This window comes from Lichenostomus cassidix, chromosome W, assembly GCF_008360975.1.
Source record: "Lichenostomus cassidix isolate B80296 chromosome W, HeHo_3.0, whole genome shotgun sequence".
NCBI lineage: Eukaryota > Metazoa > Chordata > Aves > Passeriformes > Meliphagidae > Lichenostomus > Lichenostomus cassidix.
In genome coordinates, this window is record NC_139510.1 from 20589920 (window position 1) to 20610455 (window position 20536).

Here is a 20536-nt window from a genome sequence, read left to right on the forward strand (position 1 = left end):
GGAAACACAATATATACTAAAAATTTAACAAGAATTCATATATTAAAACATGAGTGCTTTTTATAGCATGGAGGCAAGAGACACCTGCACTGTCACTTCATGATGTAAAAGTTGTGTCTTTTAGTCACAGGGGTGGATTGTGGCAGGACACCCCCCTCCCCCTTCTCTCTCTCCCTGATCTGTCCCAGGAAATGGATGGCTCAGATTAGGTTGATAACCTAATCAAGGACTACCTGGTGCTGGCGACTGAAAGTCTGAAAAGACACTCCCCTGTGGAATGCAGAGAGAATGTGACCAAATTTTCAGTGACTACAAATACACACTTTTATCCTATAAAAAGCTCACAAAATCTCAGAAAGCTAGAAGCTTTCTACATGGACACTAGAACATGAAGTAAGGCCTCTCCCCAGGGATGGCGCAGCCCTGTGGTTACTTCCCGAGGGATTGGGTGAGGATGCTGATGTATCTCCAAGCTCCAAAAATTGGATTTGGTAAGATCATCGAGTTTCCTAAATTGTATTATTCCGGCTAACTTATAGGTACCTTTCTTAACTTGCATTTCAGCTAGCTCAAGCAAGCATTTCTTAACTTGCATTATCGTTCAAGCAAGCATTTCTTGCGTTTTTAACTATCTTTATAGTTCAAGCAAGGTTTTACCCCATAATTGCATTTTACTACCATAGTGTTGCAATTATGTATTCACTGTGTGTCTATGTGTGTCAATCTGTTCTATGTTTGTATGTTTGTTATGTTCTGTGTCAAATAAATGGTATTTTTAGACAAATCGGCCAGATATCAAAGAATCTTGCGAACGGGACTAAGTCTTGGGGAACTAGCTGTCTTAAAGCCTGTCAAACTGCAAAAGCACATAAATCTCCTCTCTCCCATGCAAGACAGTCTGTAACACAGTTGGTGTCTGTAAGCCTGTGACAGGCCTAGACAGACCTGCCATCGATTCCCACATTTTTCTATTTCTTTCTCTTTCTTTCTCTTTTCCTCTTTTACTGTTAAATAAAATATATCATTTTTTTGGTATTGAAATGAATAAGGGAGTGTGCGACATCACAGCCTTGTGTTTCACGGACGGCCACCCCACACCGCACGGGGGGGGCCGTCCGGAGCCAAGACACGCCGGGGCACACGTGGCACTGTGGCAGGCAGTGGCGCTGCGGGGGACACGAGTTGTCGTGGAGGCACGGCGAAGAAAGAAGTGTAGGATCGCAGTCTGTGGTTCCAAGGGAGTTTATTAGGGTCCACGGGCACAGGGCTAAGGGAGAGGAAGGGGGGCGGAGAGCAAGGGGTGGGGAAGGGGCAAGGAACCAGAGACTGCAAACGCAGAACAAAGGCATGCAGGGGATTAAAAGGGAAGGGAAAAGGGGAGTGGTTAGCTGTGAAGAGCCAACCAGGGAAAGCCAGAGTGGAGGAGATAAGGAGGGGAAAAGGGATTACAACCAATAGGTTTACAGCAGAGGAGGGTACAAACTCAGGAAACCAATAATACATTTAGCTAGGGAGAGATTTCTAGAACATAAACCATATACAGAATGGGGGTGGGGGAAAGCGCAGGACCAATGATATGCATACCCTAAATCCTGCTAGCACACTGCAACAGGAGTGTCTTTACAAACAAATGACTAGTAAAGATAATACCTGAGTCTGCTGGTAAGATAACATTGACACTAAGAAACAATAGGTAGGATTTCCATAGGAATTCCCCTAATTTGACTTACCCAAGACTATGTTGATGAACTACAAGAACAGAGACATGAGAAGAAGAAGAAAAGAAGAATGTGTATTGAGGGTGTATGTATTGGAGGGGGGGTGTATATTAATTAGGTGTTCCGGGAAGCCTGTACCTCTTGAGTACCTCAGCCAATGGGGAAAGAGAGAGGGGAACTGCAGCAGGGAATTAAGATAAAAGAGGCTGTGTCTTCTATCCATTTGAGAGAGACCCCATGGGAAATGCCCATGACTTCTCCCTTTATTCATGAATAAAGTTACAGGACTCCTCTGTCTCCGTTTTGGACATAAACCTCTGGCATTTGTGGATTAATTTTCCTGTCAGTATCAACTTTTAACCTTGTTTGGTTTGAATCTTGTTTTGGGGAATATTTCAAACCTCAGGATTCATAATCCACAGAGAGCTCACTTTGCTCCTCTGTGATTAGAGCAGATCGTAACATTCTGACATCCCCGTCTTGCAATGTGGAGGGACATCTTTCACTAGACCAGTTTGTTCTACCTTCTTTTAGTTTAAAACCATTGCGCTTTGTACTGTCCCTGCAGGTCCTACTACATTGTCTGTCCTTGTCTTTCTTATAAAACCCCCTTTAAGCATTAAAAAGCTACAATAAAGTCTCCCCAGAGCCTTATCTTCTCTAGGCTGAACATCTCCAATTCTCTCAGCCTTTCCTCATAGGAGAGGTGTTGCATCCCTCTGATCAGTTTTGTGGCACTCCTCTGGACCCACTTCAACAGGTCCATGGCTTTTCTGCACTGAGTACTCAAGTGGGGGTGCCACTAGAGCAGAGTAGAGAGAGAGAATCACCTCCCTCAACCTGCTGGTTACTCTTCTTCTGAGTCAGCCTGGAATATGATTGGCTTTCTGGGCTGGGAGCTCACATTGTCACCTCACATACAGCTTTTCATCCACCAGTACCCTCAAGTCCTTCTCCACTGGGCTGTTCTCAATCCCTTCATCCCCCAGGGTGTATTGATACCAGGGGTTGCTATGACTCAGGTGCAGCACCTTGCACTTGGCCTTGCTGAGGTTCACATGGGCCCACTTCTCAATTCTGTCCAGGTTTTTCTGGATGGCATCTTTTCGATCAGGCATGTCAGCCACACCCCTCAGCTTGGCATCATCTGCAAACTTGCTGAGGGTGCACTCGATCCCACTGTCTATGTCATTGATGAAGATATTAAACAGTACTGGTCATGATACATTAATAATTTCAGGTTTTTTTCCTCTTCAGTTATCTGTAACTTTGTGTAGTTCTGTGCTCTTACAAAAGGCTGAAAACTTCTGTTCTCAACACATTTAACCAAAACAAAGCTCTCTGGATAGAGACTCAAGGACATATTCATTGCCCTGGGGCCCAAAAATATGTAAACAATGGTGGAAAGAGGGGAGCGGGCCTGGGGCAGTCAGTATCATCACCTGAAGGTGTGATTGGAGAATTAGGGACCAATATGCTAATGAGACAAAACTTATAAAAGGTGAAGGGTTTGTGACCTGGGTGTCCATTTTGGGGTGTAATCTCTTCGAGGGGGACTTTGCTTGCCCAAGTCTACTTTGAAGGCCTTGAATAAATTTGTCCATTTTTTATACACCTAATTGTTTTGGCCTCTGTTTCAGGTAGCCTGTTCCAGGCATCAGTACAGACCCTTGAAGGACTCCACTTCACATGGATCTCCATCCAGGCATGGGGCCATTGAGCACTACTCTCTGGATGCAACTGTCCAACCAATTCTTCATCTGCTGAACGGTCCATTCATCAAATCCATCCAAGGATGTTGTGGGGGCCCATGTGTCAGAAACTGAAATAGTTCATGACTCAAACATTGATATAAGTTCTGCTCATTATAACAAAAACTGAATAGAGAAGCCACAACCAAAGAAGCCTTGGTGAAGATACCTGACTGGGACTTTGGACTGAAAGTCAAACTGCTGAAATTAGATAAAGGGAAACCTATTGTTCAGTCATCTCAGGTTGAAGTAAAGGAATGCATCCAGAAAGGCCAAAGCCACCAGCTGCTCTGAGAACAATCTCTGGCTGAGTACTGGGGTGGGGGAGAGCACAGCTCACAGAAGCCAGGTTTACACAGACTTCCCCCCCCGAGACGAGAGGGGAGGAGGAGGTTTTCGGGTGCGTGGCATAACCTCTGGTCAGAGGCAATAAACACCCATCCTCTGTTACACAAACTGGCCCAGCTGTGGAACCCCCAACACCACAGGCCACATCCACGGGACTTTCACATGAGAGGCAGCTGAGGGAGAGTCATAATCCATCATAGACCCCCCCAAAGTGCTAGGCCTTGCACCACAGGACTGTACGTGATGCAAGCAGAGTCTGCTGCAAGAGACTGCCCCCCTCCCCTGGGGGGACATGCCTGGACATTGCCACCTGGCCTGAGTGTATATTAACCCATGGGATTCTGTGCTTTTCAGAGAGACCATAACCACCAAGAAGACCAACTGGAGAGGATCAACACAACATCATTGGGATCCATGGATGGTGATATTTTCTTTATTCTGTCTCTGGCACCCACTTTCTGTCCCCCTCATCTCTTTTCCTACTTCTCCTTTTCTCTCTTCTTCTCCCTCTCTCTTATTTACTATCAAATAAACCCCATACTATTGACTGGCATATGGTCTTGTTTGCACCTTAATTTGGGCAGAGGTATTTCCAAAGAACCTTAACAATTGGATCATAACACCGTGTCAAAGGCCTTAGAGAAGTCCAGATAAAGGACATCTGTAGCCCTTCCCTTGTCCACTGATCATAGAAGGCCACTAGGTTGGTCAGACAAGACTTACCCTTGGTGAAGCCGGCTGTCTTGAATCACCTCTGTCCTCCATGTGTCTTAGCCTAGCTTCTAGGAGGATCTGTTCCATGATCTTCCCAGGCACAGAGGTGAGGCTGACAGGGCAATAGTTCCCAGGGTCCTCCTTTCTCCTCTTTTTAAAGATGGGGACAATGTTTCCCTTTTTCAGTCACCTGGAACTTCACATGTCTGCTATGACCTTTCAGATATGGAGCATGGCTTGGTAACTACATCAGCCAATTTCCTCAGGACTCTGGGATGCATCTCATTGGGTCCCATACACCTATGTATGTTCAGGTTCCTCATGTGGTCTCAAATCTCATATTCTCTTACAGTAGGAGGGATTTTGCTACCCCAGTCCCCATCCTGCTGTCCATCCCCTTGAGAGGTGTGGGAAGGGAGGTTGCCAGTGAAGTCTGAGGGAAAAATTTGTTGAGTACCTCAGCCTTCTCCTAGTCCATTGTTACCAGTGTTCATCAGGGTGTTCATCAGGTTTCGACTCAGCCATGCTGGTCTCTTGCCTTCCTTTCCTGAATTCTTACACCTGGGGATTGAGAGCTCTTGCACTCTATTGAAAGCATCTTTAAAGAACAGCCAGCTCTGTTCTGCTCCCTTGACCCTGAGGGCAGTTTCCCAGGGGGGTCCTATTGACTAACTCCTTGAACAGCTGGAAGTTTGCTTTCCTGAAATTCAAGGTCTTTACTCTTCAGCTGTCTCATATCTCTCAGGGCTGTGAACTCCACCAATGCAAGATCACTGAAACCCAGTCTGCCTCTGATCTTGACATCACTGAATAGTTCACTTGACCATTGTATTGGTTTGAAAACAAACCAGGGGGAGATCACAAGTCCAGATTGAAAGTAAAAATAAGTGAAATAATACAAGGAAAAGCACTGACAAAGTCAGATACAACCTGACACCCTGTTAGGGTGGTGGTAGCAGTCCAACTGAAGTAGTTCAGTTCAAGCGGTGATCCTGTGAAGGTCTGGTCTCCAGCTGAAGGTCCAATGGTAGCTCTTGTCCTCTGGGAACCCAGTAGACAGGGTTGGCTCAGGTATTTCCAAGGCCAGGTTATATCCAGGTGGGAACACCTGGCTCCTCCCTCCCGGGCAAAGCATCCCACAATGGGATAAGTCCATGAGTCATGTGGTAGGTCCCTGATGGTCCATTGTCTGTCATCCGGAGTGGGCCATTAGCAGGTGATAGCAGCTAACGGCCCACAGCTGGTGGTAATAGAATACTTAAATACATCTATATTGCAACCTAGGACACCATCTTGGCAGGATCTTTCACCCCCTGATACAGCAGAAGTTTATCTGCTTCCACCTTATGGCTACAGTCAGCCAATAATGGTTTGTCATGTGATGAATTGTCTCAGCTGAGAACCTCTTTAGCCAGCAATAAACATCCTTTCTTAAATGGTGGGAAAAGTATAAACCAAAATTAGTGACTACAGACACAAGCACTTTTACAACTATAAAAGTCCACTATGATTTTCATGAAATCAGAAATCTCTTATACACTCTCTGAGGGTATGGAGAGTTGTCCTTGATGCTAAAACATTAGTGTTGAGTTATTTCCCCATGGGATTGAGAGGAATTAGGAGATTCTCTGCACACCACTATCATTAGGACATTGAGTCCTAATCTAATACTATTTCTTCGCTAGCTGTAAGATAGGTACCTTTTTTATCATGCACTGTGTTTTTATCTACTAGTAGTCCTTTTTTTTTTATTCCTGTGTAGTAAGTGGTCTGTTCAAAGTCTTATGTCTGTTTTCCTTGGTCTATTCAATAAATAATTCATGTTGTAATAGGCCTGTTTGGTCATTATTAAAGAACTTGAGAGTGAGAGTGGTTTTGGGGTGCTAGCCACCTCAGTAAAGCTACTGTCTACTGCCAGAGGCCTGGGCAGAGGCAGGGACTTGTCCAAGCTCTCCCCTCTCATTTGTAACACCATCAGATCCAGTATTGCATCCCCTTCTGGTAGGGCTGTCTATTACCCTGCTTAAGTTATTCTTGGTGCACTTCAGGAGTCTCCTGGATTGCCTATACCTCACTGTGGGGAGAGAAGGGTTGAGATTACCTCAGTTGGTTAGAGCATGGCGCTAATAACACCAAAGTTGTGAGTTCGATCCCTGTATGGGCCATTCACTTAAGAGTTGGACTCGATGATTCTTGTGGGTCCCTTCCAACTCAGAATATTCTATGATTCTGTGAAAGCAGAAGATTTCACAAGGAGGGAAAAATAGTTTTTTTTTTCCTCAAGGTGACCTTGAACCTGGGGGATGCTAAGAATATTCTGTGTGGGGAATTTCACATGTTGTGTTTGCTTTGGGTTGTTTTGTGTCTGCCTTGAGAAGTGGAATTCTTGTAGATGATAACAATGTTGTAAAAGACCTAAAAACCATTCTTCACAGACCTAGGCCTCCTGGAAGGACAAAGAGAGATTGTAAAAACACAGTCTTGTGAAAGAATGGCAATGCACCAGGCCCTATGATATGTTAGAGCAGAAAACAGGCCTGGCATATGCACTTTTTGCCCCTGCTAAGTTTAGACTAAACTTAGCAGTGTATGTGTCCCCATTTTGCCAGCATGGTGATGGAATAAATTTACTCTTTACATTTCAGCTTTGGATTTTGGCCATCTTGGTTACCTGTACATATTTGGTTCTCAAACTTGCCGTGCTACTTTTCCAGCAGAAGCCAGGGTGGTTGAAGTCCACCAGCAGGACGAGAACCTGCAGTACATGTTCTCTGTGGGGTATTTCATAGGATGGGCTTATGATACAACAGTGTTGCTGGTCAAGACACCAATCTGGTGTATGTATTCAGTATTGTAGCACCTCTGTGCTTTGGGAGTCATATACTGGGAACAATTAATAATCACACCTTTGTTTTTTTCTCCTCAGAGGAACAACCTATGGAAGAGACTGTAGCAAGGCATCTTACCCCCCATAAAAGCTTATCTAGTGTTCATTAACCAGTCAGATAACTCAAACAAGACAAGCTGTCTTGTAGTGAGTTATTTTGCCACCATGGGGCTAACACTGGTCTGTCATCTTCCAATTGCCAACAAACATCTTGCTGTTGAAGTGAGATATGACAAGATAAACTGAATTTATGACTGACAGCCATTCATTTTACAAATATAAAAGCTGCACCAAGCTTCCACAAAGCAGAAATCTTCTATACATTTCCCAGGAAATGTGGAGTTTCTCCTGTGAGTGGGAATGCCTATTTCACTGTTACTTCCCAGGGATTAAGTGAAGGAATCCATGCATATTTACTGTTTTGGAGGTAAGTTATATTCAACTCCTAATCAATACTATTTTTTTTGCAAGTGTCTTGGTTTGAAAGTGTCTTGGTTTGAAAGACAGGTGTCTGCTAAGAGAGGTGGAACCCTCCCTTAGAACAGAGAATGTGATCTTCCTTCTCTCCGAATTATTTTAATTTTGAAATCAAGGGCTTTCAGGCAGAGGTATGGGAAAAGGAATAACACTTCTTTACTAGTATCTATAGCAGAGTAAACAAGCAATAACAAAAATAACAACAACAAATAGAACTAGAAAAACCAGTAACAGATGTCTTTTGAGCTGCTGAGCACTTTCCCGCGTGGTGTAATTACGGTCGAAAGCAGCAGGGGCGCTGTTGAGCTCCCGGCCTGGCAGGGCAGGTGCGATGACTCCCGAGAGGCTGCAGGTGGCGCTGTGGCGCAGAGTCAGGTCAGCCTCACGCAATTGGTAATGGCGGAAAAGGCTGGGCAGCAGGCAGCTCGGGGTGGCAGGGGCAGGGGCTGGCTCTCTCCCAGGCTAGCCAGCGAGGTAGCAGGGACTCTGCAGTTACAGCAGACGCCACGGTCTCATGCGGTGAAAATGGGGCGGGCGGAAGGGACAGCCAGACTCCCCTGCAGCTGCAGCAAAACGCAGCCGGGAAAGGTGTGCATTCCCGGTGGGGAAAGGAGATTGGATCCCATGCTTTTCCCCAGCCAAAAGCTCACCCAGCCAGAAAGAGAAGGCAGAGCACAGTTGGATCTCCTGCAGTCACAGCCAGAAGTCAAAAGCAGTTGCTTTCCTCCCAGTGTCCAATGAACGAGTGTCCGGCCGGGAGGGCTTCCTCCCCACACCACACCCAGCCCAGAGTCTTTGTCTCTTACAAAAGACTTAATAGCTCTGAGCACCCAGCCATTTCTCTCCAAGTAACAGGATGGAGGAAAATTCCAGCTTCCCCAACCTCCAACAGAAAGACAGGTGCCTGCCAAGGAAGGCGGGGACCTCCCTTAGAATAGAGAAGATGACCCCCTTCCCTCCGAATTATTATAACTTTGAAATCAAGGGGCTTTCAGGCAAAAGGTATGGGAAAAGGAATAATAGTTCTTGTGACAGCACAGATTCTTTCCCACGGGAATTCTTCCCTTCTTCTACTAAGTTTAATAAATATAAGATAAAATTCCATGTTTCTGAGAGTGGTTTTGGAAACAGGAGCTGAAATGCCTGGGCCAATCTTTCCGGGGGGGTGGATGATTGTTAGCCAATCTGAATAGCCTTCTCGCCTGTATATATATACTGTAATTAATTAAATAAAGCATTCAGCATTCTCTCACCATTCCTTTTGTATGCTGCTTCACTCTGCTATCGGTTCGACAGTGACATCTGGTGACTACTGACGTGCACTATATGCATCGCTGCAAGGTACGCAAGCTCCCCTCCACCTCTCCCCGCCCTCAGCGCGGCTCAGGGTTCAGGAGGAAAATGGACCCCCGGATGCCAAAAGACGGCCTTTTGCGGTCCTTCCTGGAGGACCCCTGATGAGGCCCAACGGTCAAGTGGAAACAGCACCTGACCAGAGCTCTCTTAAACTGGGCTGCAACCCATGGCTTTCCCGAAGTGTGGGAGACGGACGTAGACTCTGTTCTCTGGCTGACGATTGGGGGCGGGCTGTGGAAAGAGTTGGTGTTTGGAGATCCAAAAACTATTCATTTGGATCGCACATGGAGGTCCATCTGGGATTCCTTGAAACAGGAAGAATTTTACACTGCAGAATTTGATTCTTCTTTCTGTCTGGACTCCTTGCTCTCGGTTAGCGAGGACCGCACTGAGGCATTCCCACCCCAGGTCAACCCCGCCATAGCGGATGGGTCCTCTAAGCGCAAATATAATTCCCCAGGGGATTACGTTTCTCCTACGTATCCCCATCCAAATGACCAGCTGGCAGAGATGTTGAAACAAGAGAAAGGCTGCCACTGCCTTGGCGGAACAACACGGCCCCTCCTCCTGCGCCGAAGCTGCCGGCGTCACCTCAAGTCGTTGCATGGGCCCCTTGAGTTGCGGCAACTGAGAATGCAGGAGCTGCTTACCCTGCCACGGCATGGCCAGGGCGGCAACAGACCCCAGTTCCGTCCACTTAAACCGCAGTCTTGGGAATGCAGGTGGCTGGCCCGGCCCGGCCCGGCCCGGCCTGGACTGCAGGCACAAACTGCGCGGGAACCAGAAGGAGATCCTCTGGCAGCAGGTTCCTTCCACATGGCGACCGCGACGTTTCCAGTGCAGATTCCCCAAGTACCAGGTATGCAAGACCCTGAGTCTCCACCAGATTTACACCCCCCCCCCCCCTTGGCTTTTAATGGATCTTTTGGCCGAAGTGGCCGGATTCCACCAAGACCTGGTGGAGATTTGTTCATGGGGCATCCACCACGCAGGCTGGACCAGCCCAGAAGTGCCTGCCCCAAGACCCCGGAAGGTGTCTGGGCTCCATGCCGCGGCAAAAGTGGAAGTGCCCGCAGGGGCATAGATGGGTTCCGGTAAAGACATGCCTGTCCCTGTGACAGTTCCAGTGGCAGAGGCAGCCTTGGCACAGCACGCTGACCCAGCTGCTTCTGTGCCAATGCGGCAGGCGATTTTAACTGATGCTGTGTCTGTGCACCCAGTGGGGACTCCCCATGTTCCGCCTGTATCGCTGCCTTCTTTGTGCCCCGCTCCGAGCCCCACCACCTTGCCATCTCTCAGCACAATGACTGCGTCCGGCCAGACCCTGTCATTCGTGATAGGGCTTGCAGATAAGCCCCAGTCTGACGATTCAGACAGCAAATCAGACGAGGTGCCTGCTCCAGGGCGAAAGGCTGTGGTGGCAGGGCGGCAGAAGAAGCGCTTGCTTCAGAATCACCCTTGGATACTCCTGGACTGTATGGAGACGGTGCGCCCAAGGAACCCCCTGCATTACTGGAAGTCGGTAAAGTTGGGCGCGCTGGAGGCAGGAAATTGGGAACTTTTAGAGAAATTAGGGCTGCCAGACCCACTGGGGGACCCTGAAGGGAATCCAGTGGCTTCTACAGCACCTTCAGGAGGTGTACCAGCAGATCAAGGTGATGCTAGCACCCTGCAAGGGAACGTCCAGGCTTTTCCTGTGTTTAAGCCTGAGCCGAATTTGGGTCAGCAACACAGGCATGATGTCATTGCATGGAAGATAATAAATGACCTACACACAAAGATAACTCAGTTTGGCCTCTCTCCTATGCACGTGATGCAGATTATTAGAGTGATAAATACTGACCTGCTTGCTCCATTCGATATTAGGCATTTGGGTCAAGTCCTGTTTCAGCCTGTGCAATATGCAGTTTTTGAGAATAACTGGAGAAAAATGGCTGAAAAGCAGGCAATGCAGAATATGCACTTGCCTGTTGATGATCCCAGATGCACAATTGGGGTGGATGTCCTCATGGTGAAAAATCATTTCTCTAACCCTAACGTCCAAGCTGCTTGGGATCCTTGGATCCTGGAGCAGGCCCAAACGATTGGTATGGGAGCCATCACAAAAGCCATAGACATGGCCGCCCCACAAACACGGTATGCAAAAATATCTCAGGGGCAGTCTGAGCTTTTCCTGACCTTTGTAGAGAAGCTAGCGGCAGCCCTGGAAAAGCAGGTGGAAGATGATTCAATGAGAGAGATATTGTGCAAACAGTTGGCAAGAGACAATGCCAACGATGAGTGTAGAAAGATCATAAATGCGCTGTGGCTAGCACAGTTTTTCCCATGAGAAGTTTTCTTGTGTTTTGTAAATAAAGATAAAGTTTGGATGTTTTTGGAACAGTGTCCCAGAACTTGGGCAGTGCAGGCCTGGCCAATCAGGCCTGGGGGAAGGCTTCTGGCTGACCAATCTGGGTGACTTTTGAGAACTCTATAAATGTGATGAAATCAAAACAATAAAGGTCATTCCTTCTTGCCACTGAGAACCGATGCATTCATTACTCTGCTAGCTGCTCAACAGCGACAATGCCCGACCAGGGGAACCTACACTCGCAGAAATGGTAGAAGCTTGCGCTAAGGTGGGATCAGGGAACAAAAAGAGGTATGCCTTGGCTGCACTTCTATCACCTGGTCAGGTACGCCCTGACCAGGGACAAAAACAGCCCAAGGCTGGGAACAAACAGAAACTAGTCAAATCAAAGAAGAAGGAAAATTTGGGGACTGGGATTCCTCAGTGCAGGAGGTGTGGTATGCCAGGTCACTGTCCAGAATACTGCAGGTCTAAGTACCATATAGATGGTTGACCCCTGGCGGGAAATGTGAAAAGGGGGTGCAAAAAGGGGAATTTGCCCCCCAACACAACCTTTCCCCCAGAACAGGGCGATGGCACAGGCCTATCCAGTCAATGTGTAGATGACACCCAAGGACTAGCCTGGGTTGACGCCTACACCACAACAACAGTCGTCCTAGAATCTGGTGACGCCCATAGGGTTCCCTTGGATGTGCATGGACCCCTAGGTCAGGGATTCAGTGTCCTGCTAGTGGGGAGGCCTGATGCCACCCACCAAGGGATCCTTGTCCTCCCAGAAGTTATAGATGCTGATTTTACAGGCCAGATTCATGCTACGGTTTCCACATCAAGTACCTCCACCACTATCCCTGAAAAGACTCACATTGCTCAATTATTGCGTTTTGAGTCTTCTGTTCCCAGGGTAGACCAACAAGTTTGCAGAGGTAACAGCACTGAACTTCCGGGACTTCCGTGGGTCTACTAGGCTTCTGACATCTCTAATCAGAGACCACAGATGACATGTAACCTCGTCATGCCAAAAGCACGTCCGCACCGGATTTGGCTCCAAGGTTTGATTGATACGGGTGCCGATGCAACGATTCCTTCCTCCTCTTCATTGCCTTCTTCTTCGTGGCCTCTAGCCCCTGCAGGATCAGCTATTGCAGGGCTGGGAGGAAACACACAGAGCCGACTGAGTAAGTGACCTGTGTTGGTGAAAGACTCGGAGGGACACACAGCCTCAATCCAGCCCTTTGTTACTTCGGCTCTAGTTAACACCTGGGGACGGGACGGGGGATGCAAATCGGGACAAATTTTTGATAGGGGTCACTGTGTGCAAGGGCGCACCGTATTATACGCTATCTCTGTGATGGCTGACCAAAACACCTATATGGGAACCACAGTGGCCCCTGTCAAAAGAGAAATTAGTCGCCCTTTGTCAGCTGGTTCAGGAGCAACTGAAACAGGGACACATTGAGCCTTCTACTAGTCCCTGGAATACACCCATTTTCGTAATTAAGAAAAAATCGGGGAAATGGAGACTGTTGCAAGATCTCCGAAAAGTTAATGCAGTGATGGAAAGTATGGGGAGTTTACAGCCTGGGATGCCCTTACCCACAATGATCCCTGCAGGGTGGGAAATCTTGATCGTTGATTTGAAGGATTGCTTTTTCACAATCCCTTTGCACCCTAATGTCAGACCAAAATTTGCCTTTACTGTGCCTGCAATTAACAATGCGGAGCCTGTAAAGCGATTTCAATGGAAAGTGTTACCTCAGGGCATGAAAAATAGCCCGACTATCTGTCAATGGTATGTCGCGCAGGCCTTGTCCGGAATCCGTGAGCAGTTTCCTGAGGCACTCTGCTACCATTATATGGATGATATCCTGGTGGCAGCATCCACCCAGGATGAGTTGCAGAGGTTGCAGCCTCAAGTGCTCACTGCCCTGCATTCCTATGGGTTGCAAGTGGCTCCGGAGAAAGTTCAACAGCAGCCTTCTTGGAAATATTTAGGAGTCAAAATCTTGGATCATACCATACAGCATCAAGAGGTGCAGTTCTCAGACTCTATTAAGACCCTGAATGATGCCCAAAAATTGTTGGATATCATCAATTTGTTACATCCTTATTTAGGACTAACCACCGCGCAACTTTCCCTGCTTTTTAATATTTTAAAGGGGGACTCTGATCTAAACTCACCTCGGAAATTGACTCCTGAGGTGCGACGAGTGCTGAATGAGGTGCAGCAGGCTGTTTCTGCTCATCAGGTTTATCAAGTGGATTTCTCTGTTGATGTCACTGTTTTCATTACTGCTCTAGACCTCCATCCTACAGGTATCATTGGCCAGTGGAACAAACAATGGGATGACCCTTTGCATATCCTGGAATGGGTCTTTTTGCCCCATCAGCCAAAAAAGACAGCACCCACATTGTTCAAATTGATCGCTTGCCTGATAATTAAATGCCATTATCAGTGTTTACAATTGATGGCAGCAGATCCTGCAACGATTGTTGTTCTGGTATCACGGGACAGCTTTGAATGGAGCCTTGCTAATAATGCTCCTTTGTAAAGTGCACTTCAAAATTTCTCAGGGCAGATTGCTTATCATCTGCCCAGCCACAAATTGCTGCAGCTGGCAAATTCAATCAGTTTTACATTGCAGCCAAAGAACAGACGGGTGCCAGTTCATGAACCCACCGTCTTCACGGACAGTTCCGGGAAAACATGGTATTGCTGGAGAGTCTCTCTGTTCACCTTAAATCGGCATCCGGTTTGGGTTCTGTTAGGTGGCTGGCCACTGCCGAGCAGACGCCTTATCAGTATTCAATCTAGGCTCTGTTTGGTAACTGGCCACTACCAAGCAGATCCTTCATGCTGAATTTATTCTCCCTTCTTCAAGGGACCTACAGAGGATCACAAGCAATGCCTGTTGGTTTTTAAACAAAAAGGGGGAGCTGTGACAGCACAGATTCTTTTCCACGGGAATTCTTCCCTTCTTCTACTAAGTTTAATAAATATAAGATAAAATTCCATGTTTCTGAGAGTGGTTTTGGAACAGGCATTGAAACGCCTGGGCCAATCTTTCCAGGGGGTGGATGATTGTTAGCCAATCCGAAAAGCCTTCTCACCTGTATATATATACTGTAATTAATTAAATAAAGCATTCAGCATTCTCTCACTGTTCCTTTTGTATGCTGCTTCGCTCCGCTATCGGTTCAACAGCGACAAGTTCTTTACTAGTATTTATAACAAAGCAATAGTACAGAAACAACAGTTTAAACCAGAAACGTCAGAATACAACCTTCCACTGTGTTGGTGTAACGGTTGATCAGAGAATCGAGTTCTGTCCCAACATTTCTCATCAGAAACCACAGGTGCAGGACTAAAGCCAGTAGGCAAAGAATGCTTTGTACACCCCAAAGTGGGTACGGAGTGAATGTTTTGCACCAGCTTAAGCTGATACAGAACTATCGGTGATTGATATGGGTACTAAGCCTGGATCATGCAAAGTCCGATTTATTGTACAGAGCATGTCTTTTTATACTGTTACAAACTATAGCTTAGCCGTTACAAGAACTTTGGTTTCCAGGGTTACATGTTTTACTTTTCTTAAGGGCTACTGATCACCGTCATCTCGCTTAACCTCTCCTGCTAATCACTTATGCATAAGGTAAACACAGTCTTACTCTCTGTCTCAGCCCCTGCTAGGGGCGATTCAGCTTATCTCTCTTAATGTTTCACATTAACTGATAACAAAAGACTTCTGCAGCACTCTGACCATGCAGCTCCACCCTGAACTCCCACACAGAACTGTGGAAAGCTGGCTTCTAGAGAAGGGACACGCAGATGTAGATAGATTGCTTCTTAACAAGCCGCTTCTTAACAATAGCCATATTCAGCCAACTATTAATTAGACCCCTTCGTCCAATCAGCGATCTAAGGTCACCATGACTTTCTACAACATGGAGGTTGTAGGAGCCGTCGAGAATGCGTTAATTGGTAGCAAGAATGCTGAAATCAGGCATTATAGATAAACATAGATACATGTTAAGGCAAGTAGCCAAACTTAGGGCGTGGAAGTATATAACCAATAGTATTGTATGATTACAGAATATGCATGATTTAGTTAACTACACTATAAAACTGTAAACTGTAAATCAATAAACTTAAGCTTGTAGTAAATCCATATTGGATTGTCAAGCCTCTGTTTCTCAGCATAATGGTGACCCCGACGTCCAAGGGTCTCGCATCCCTTTTGGCTGGTTCTATCTGGGAGGCGATATAACCACGACTGAGAAGACGTCTGGCTCCGATCACCCCGGAGGGTCGAAGCAGTGGGGTGCACTGATAAGACGACCGTTATCAGAATGGGATCTGGACACTGCCGGACTTGCGAGGTCTATTTTGCACCCACCAGACAAGAGAAGTGGCCGAAAACCTCGGAGGGTGAAAAAAGTTAGTGCGCAGTTCCGCGAATTGGAATGGAGAGGCAAGCCACTTCTGACCTGTTATTATGCTTTTTAGAAAAGCGGGGGATAAAGGTTAAGGAAATAAAGAGTGATTTAGTGGCGTTGACAGCATGGGGGTTGGCTAAAGGTTGTTTTATTGACCCTAATACCGTTTTTGACCGTGATGAGTGGCAAAGATTAGGAGATAAGTTGAGGGATGCTATTCTTGAAGATGATAAGGTTGGGAAAAAACTAGGCAAAGTGTGGAAGATAGTAATGCTCTGGATCAGTATCAGGCAGAACAGAGGGCAGCTAGGGCTGCTTCTGAGCGGCTGAGTCCACCTCCCCCGTCTACCTCAGGGCAAGGTAACGAGCGATCGTGGTCACTGCCACCTGTAACAAACACAGTGCATATCCCCCCCTCCCATCCGCTAACGGAGGCGTCTGCCCCGATACGCGGCGGGGGAGGAGCGGCGCCGCATCCATTCGCCCTTCCGGCGTCTGCCCTGATATGCGGTGGGGGAGGGGCGGCGCCCCATCCGTCCGCCCCTATGGCTCCTGACAATGAGCAGCACTCCGCTCCGATATCTCGGAACTCGGTTTCTCAGTCACCCAGTTTGGGGAGCCCCGAACTTCCGCCTACCGGGGGTCTGGCCAGTCCCGGTGGTGCCGGTTTGGGGGCTGCGTGCCAGCATGATTGGAGGCGAATTGCCTCACAAGCGGGTCAGGAGGGTGACGTGGAAGCTGCGACTGAGATGTTGGGGGCATTCCCAGTAATTTACAGCCCAGGAGAGCGGGGAGGGCTCACTGCTTCTGTTTCAGCCTTAAACTGGAAAATCTTATCTCAGTTGCGAGCTACCGTGAGTGAATTCGGAATTCAGGGAGAGCCTACTAGACAAATGCTAGACTATATCTGGGGATCAGGACTTCTGCTCCCCAACGATATCAAGGGCATTGCACGTTTAATACTTACTCAACATCAGTCTCTGCTATTTAATGCTCATTGGCAGGCATGCTGCCAGGAGTCGGTGGCTGTGCAGCGCACACCGGGTGACCCGCTGCATGGAGTCACTCTAAATGAATTGATGGGGTTGGGTCCTTACTTTAGATCAGAGGATCAGGCACTCTTGGGACCAAACAAGATTAGAGAGTCTATGGATTTAGCTCGGAATGCTCTGGATAAAATAAAAGCCCCCAGAGGCGTCCCGTCATATATGTCCATCAAGCAGGGGCGGGATGAGCCGCTGGGATCTTTTATAGATAAGGTAGCTGCAGCGGTGAAAACAGCAGGAATGGCAGAATGCATGCAAGGGGCTACGTTAAAGCAGTGTGTATTGCAAAATGGAAATGGGACAGTCAGAAATCTTATCATGACCATGCCAGAGAATTGGTCCATAGAGGACCTTTTAGAGAAAGCTTCACAGTTCCTTATAGACAGTCAGGCTATGTTGATCAATGCTATCAAGGAGCTGGGGGAGGGATTAAAAGCACAGGCAGAAACCTCTCATAGTCAAGTTCTTGCCGCACTCGCACCCCTCCGGCAGCCAAGGCCACCTCCAGCAACTCGAAAAACAAAACTCCATTGTTTTCGCTGTGGACAGCCAGGGCACTTACGGCAAAACTGCCCTGCTGGAGCAGTGTGGTGTTCTCAGTGCCAGTCTGCGTCACACAGCTCTGCAGCTTGTCGGAGATCCCAGGGAAACAGGAATCGGAGCGCGAAAGGGACTATGATACAAATTGCGTCCGCCCAATTTCAGCCGCCTCACAACCAACCACTCCAGCCTCCTTACAGCCAATTACCTGGCAACCAGCCACCGTCGGGAGCCTCAGGGTGGACCTGGCAACCGCAGTAGACATTACCTTGGTGGATACCTCCCCCAAGCGGATACCTACTGGAATTACAGGACCAATTGTAATCAGAGGACAGCCTATGGGTGCTCTTTGATCGGGCGTTCATCTGCAACCATGAAAGGACTGGACATTTTAACTGGATTAATCGATGCTGATTTTCAGGGTACAATTGACATTATGGCTCGGACATTTCATCCACCTATTCATATTCCTGCTGGATCTAAAATTGCTCAAGTTGTCCCTATACCACAGTTACTCCAAAGTCCATCTGGCCGGCCTCATCGAGGAGCAAGAGGTTTTGGCTCCACAGGCCCTGCGGTTATGCTAACAGTGGATTTGAAGCAACGTCCACAAAAACAGATATCTTTGGAATATCCTGGCCATCGGATACAATTATCAGCACTTTTGGATACTGGAGCTGATGTCATGGTACTGGATGAAAACAAATGGCCTGCTCACTGGCCAGCATATGCATCTGGAGCTACTGTTTCTGGTGTAGGAGGTATCACCATGGCTCGTCGGTCACCACGTTTAAAAATTACCATCGATGACAAAGTTGTGGACTGTGTGGTACAGTTGTTACCACTTCCCCCAGGAGTAAATGCTTTAGTAGGCCGTGATGTTTTGGCCCAAATGGGAGTTGTATTAACATCGGAATCGCATTTCTAGAGGGGGCCATTGCATGGGCTTTCCCCATCCGTCTCACCTGGATTACAAATGAACCTATATGGATGGAGCAATGGCCTCTGAAAAAGGAAAGTCTGGAACAAGCACACTCCTTGATACAAGAACAATTCCAACAGGGACACTTGCGTTTATCTACTAGTCCATGGAATACTCCAATTTTTGTTATAAAGAAAAAATCTGGAAAATATAGACTGCTCCATGATCTGTGTGCTGTAAATGAACAGATGCAACCTATGGGAGCCTTACAACCAGGGCTCCCCAATCCCAGCATGCTACCAGATGAATGGTTTCTACTTGTTGTGGACTTAAAAGACTGTTTTTTCACCATTGGACTACATCCAGACGACATGCAGCGTTTTGCTTTTACGCTGCCCTCAATTAACCGTGAGGCACCTGCACAACGTTTTGAATGGACTGTATTACCACAGGGAATGCGGAACTCACCGACACTTTGTCAACTCTATGTGGATGCTGCTCTCAGGCCTCTTCGGACGGCCTGGCCAGAAGTAATCATCTATCACTACATGGATGATATATTACTGGCACAGAGCGCACCTTTTACCGCAGATCAGTTACATACCCTGACTAATCACTTGCGTGCTCAGGGCCTTACAATCGCCCCTGAAAAGGTACAGAACACATCACCATGGCGATATTTGGGATGGACAATAACAGACCATCAGGTTCGTCCTCAAAAACTGCAGATTCACACAAACATCCAAACCCTACATGATGCTCAGAAACTGATGGGTGACTTACAATGGCTTCGTCCTGTCATTGGTATTCCTAATGAACTGTTAAATGTCCTGCGGCCTCTACTGAAAGGCACTGAGCCAGCTACAAAAGTCACCCTCTCTACAGCACAGCAGGCAGCGATCCGGACTATCTCAGAACGTGTTGTACAAAATCATACATCTCGTCGTCTACTTGATGTGCCACTAAATATCACTGTGCTAACTGGCTCTCAATACCTTTTGGGTGCCATCACTCAGCATAAAAAGAAAACGGGGGAAAATACCCCCACCACAAATGAGGATTACAATGTTTTGGTGCTGGAATGGTTAGCACCACCCCTTCAACCACGAAAAACGATTCAGGAAAACATAATTACAATGGCAAATCTTATCAAACGCGGCCGCCAAAGGATAAGGGAGATCCAAGGAACATCGCCAGGGGAAATACAGGTACCACTGAAGCTGGATGACCTGAACTGGTACTTACAAAATTCTATGGCTCTTCAGGCAGCGTTGCTGGAAGAGGGAACGCTCATCAGTATTCGACCTCTCCAGCCTTTTACACTGGCATGGATGTCTAATCACCGATGGCTAATAAAGCCATTGCGGTCATCCTCTCCGCTTTCAGGAGCAGTGACTGTTTATACAGATGCTGGCAAACGCTCCCGTAAAGCTGCTGCGACGTGGATGGAGGAGAAGCAATGGCGACACAAAATTATTCCTGCAACACCGGAGGACTCTTTACAAACCTTGGAACTATCAGCAGTGGTCTGGGTCTTTACCAACTGGATAGACCAACCTGTTAACATCGTCACAGATTCTCTCTATGTCGCAGACATTGCTAACAGAATTGAGGAAGCAATGGTTAAGGATGTGCAAAAACGCCGACTAGCGGAACTATTGATGGTGCTTAAACGCACCTTTGGCCAAAGGACTGACCCATATGCCGTGTTGCATATAAGAAGTCATCAGTGGTCAGAGGGCCTTGGAGAAGGCAATGCCAGAGCGGACCGATTGGTAGCGGTGGCGGAAGCTCCAGTATCTTCCTTTGAGAGGGCCCGCCACGCACATATGAACTTTCATCAAAATGCAAGGGGTCTCCATAAGAGTTTTTGGATTCCACTGGCAGAAGCCAGGGCCATAGTGCGGGCCTGCCCTATTTGTAGTTTTCATAACCAGGGTGTTGGTTTGGGTATGGGAGTGAACCCCAAGGGGTTACAAGCTAATCAGTTATG

The 20536-nt window shown here is 47.4% G+C and overlaps 1 protein-coding gene and 1 long non-coding RNA gene across 2 annotated transcripts in view; one reads left to right on the top strand and one right to left on the bottom strand.

Annotated features, from left to right (window-relative positions):
* Positions 1 to 20536, bottom strand: part of LOC146425649 (uncharacterized) — a 563016-nt gene that overhangs the window by 445019 nt on the left and 97461 nt on the right. The window lies entirely within an intron of this gene.
* On the top strand, positions 16785 to 17882 carry LOC146425657 (endogenous retrovirus group K member 113 Gag polyprotein-like). The gene has a single exon (XM_085041499.1). The coding sequence runs from the start codon at positions 16785 to 16787 to the stop codon at positions 17880 to 17882; it is 1098 nt and encodes a 365-aa protein (XP_084897625.1).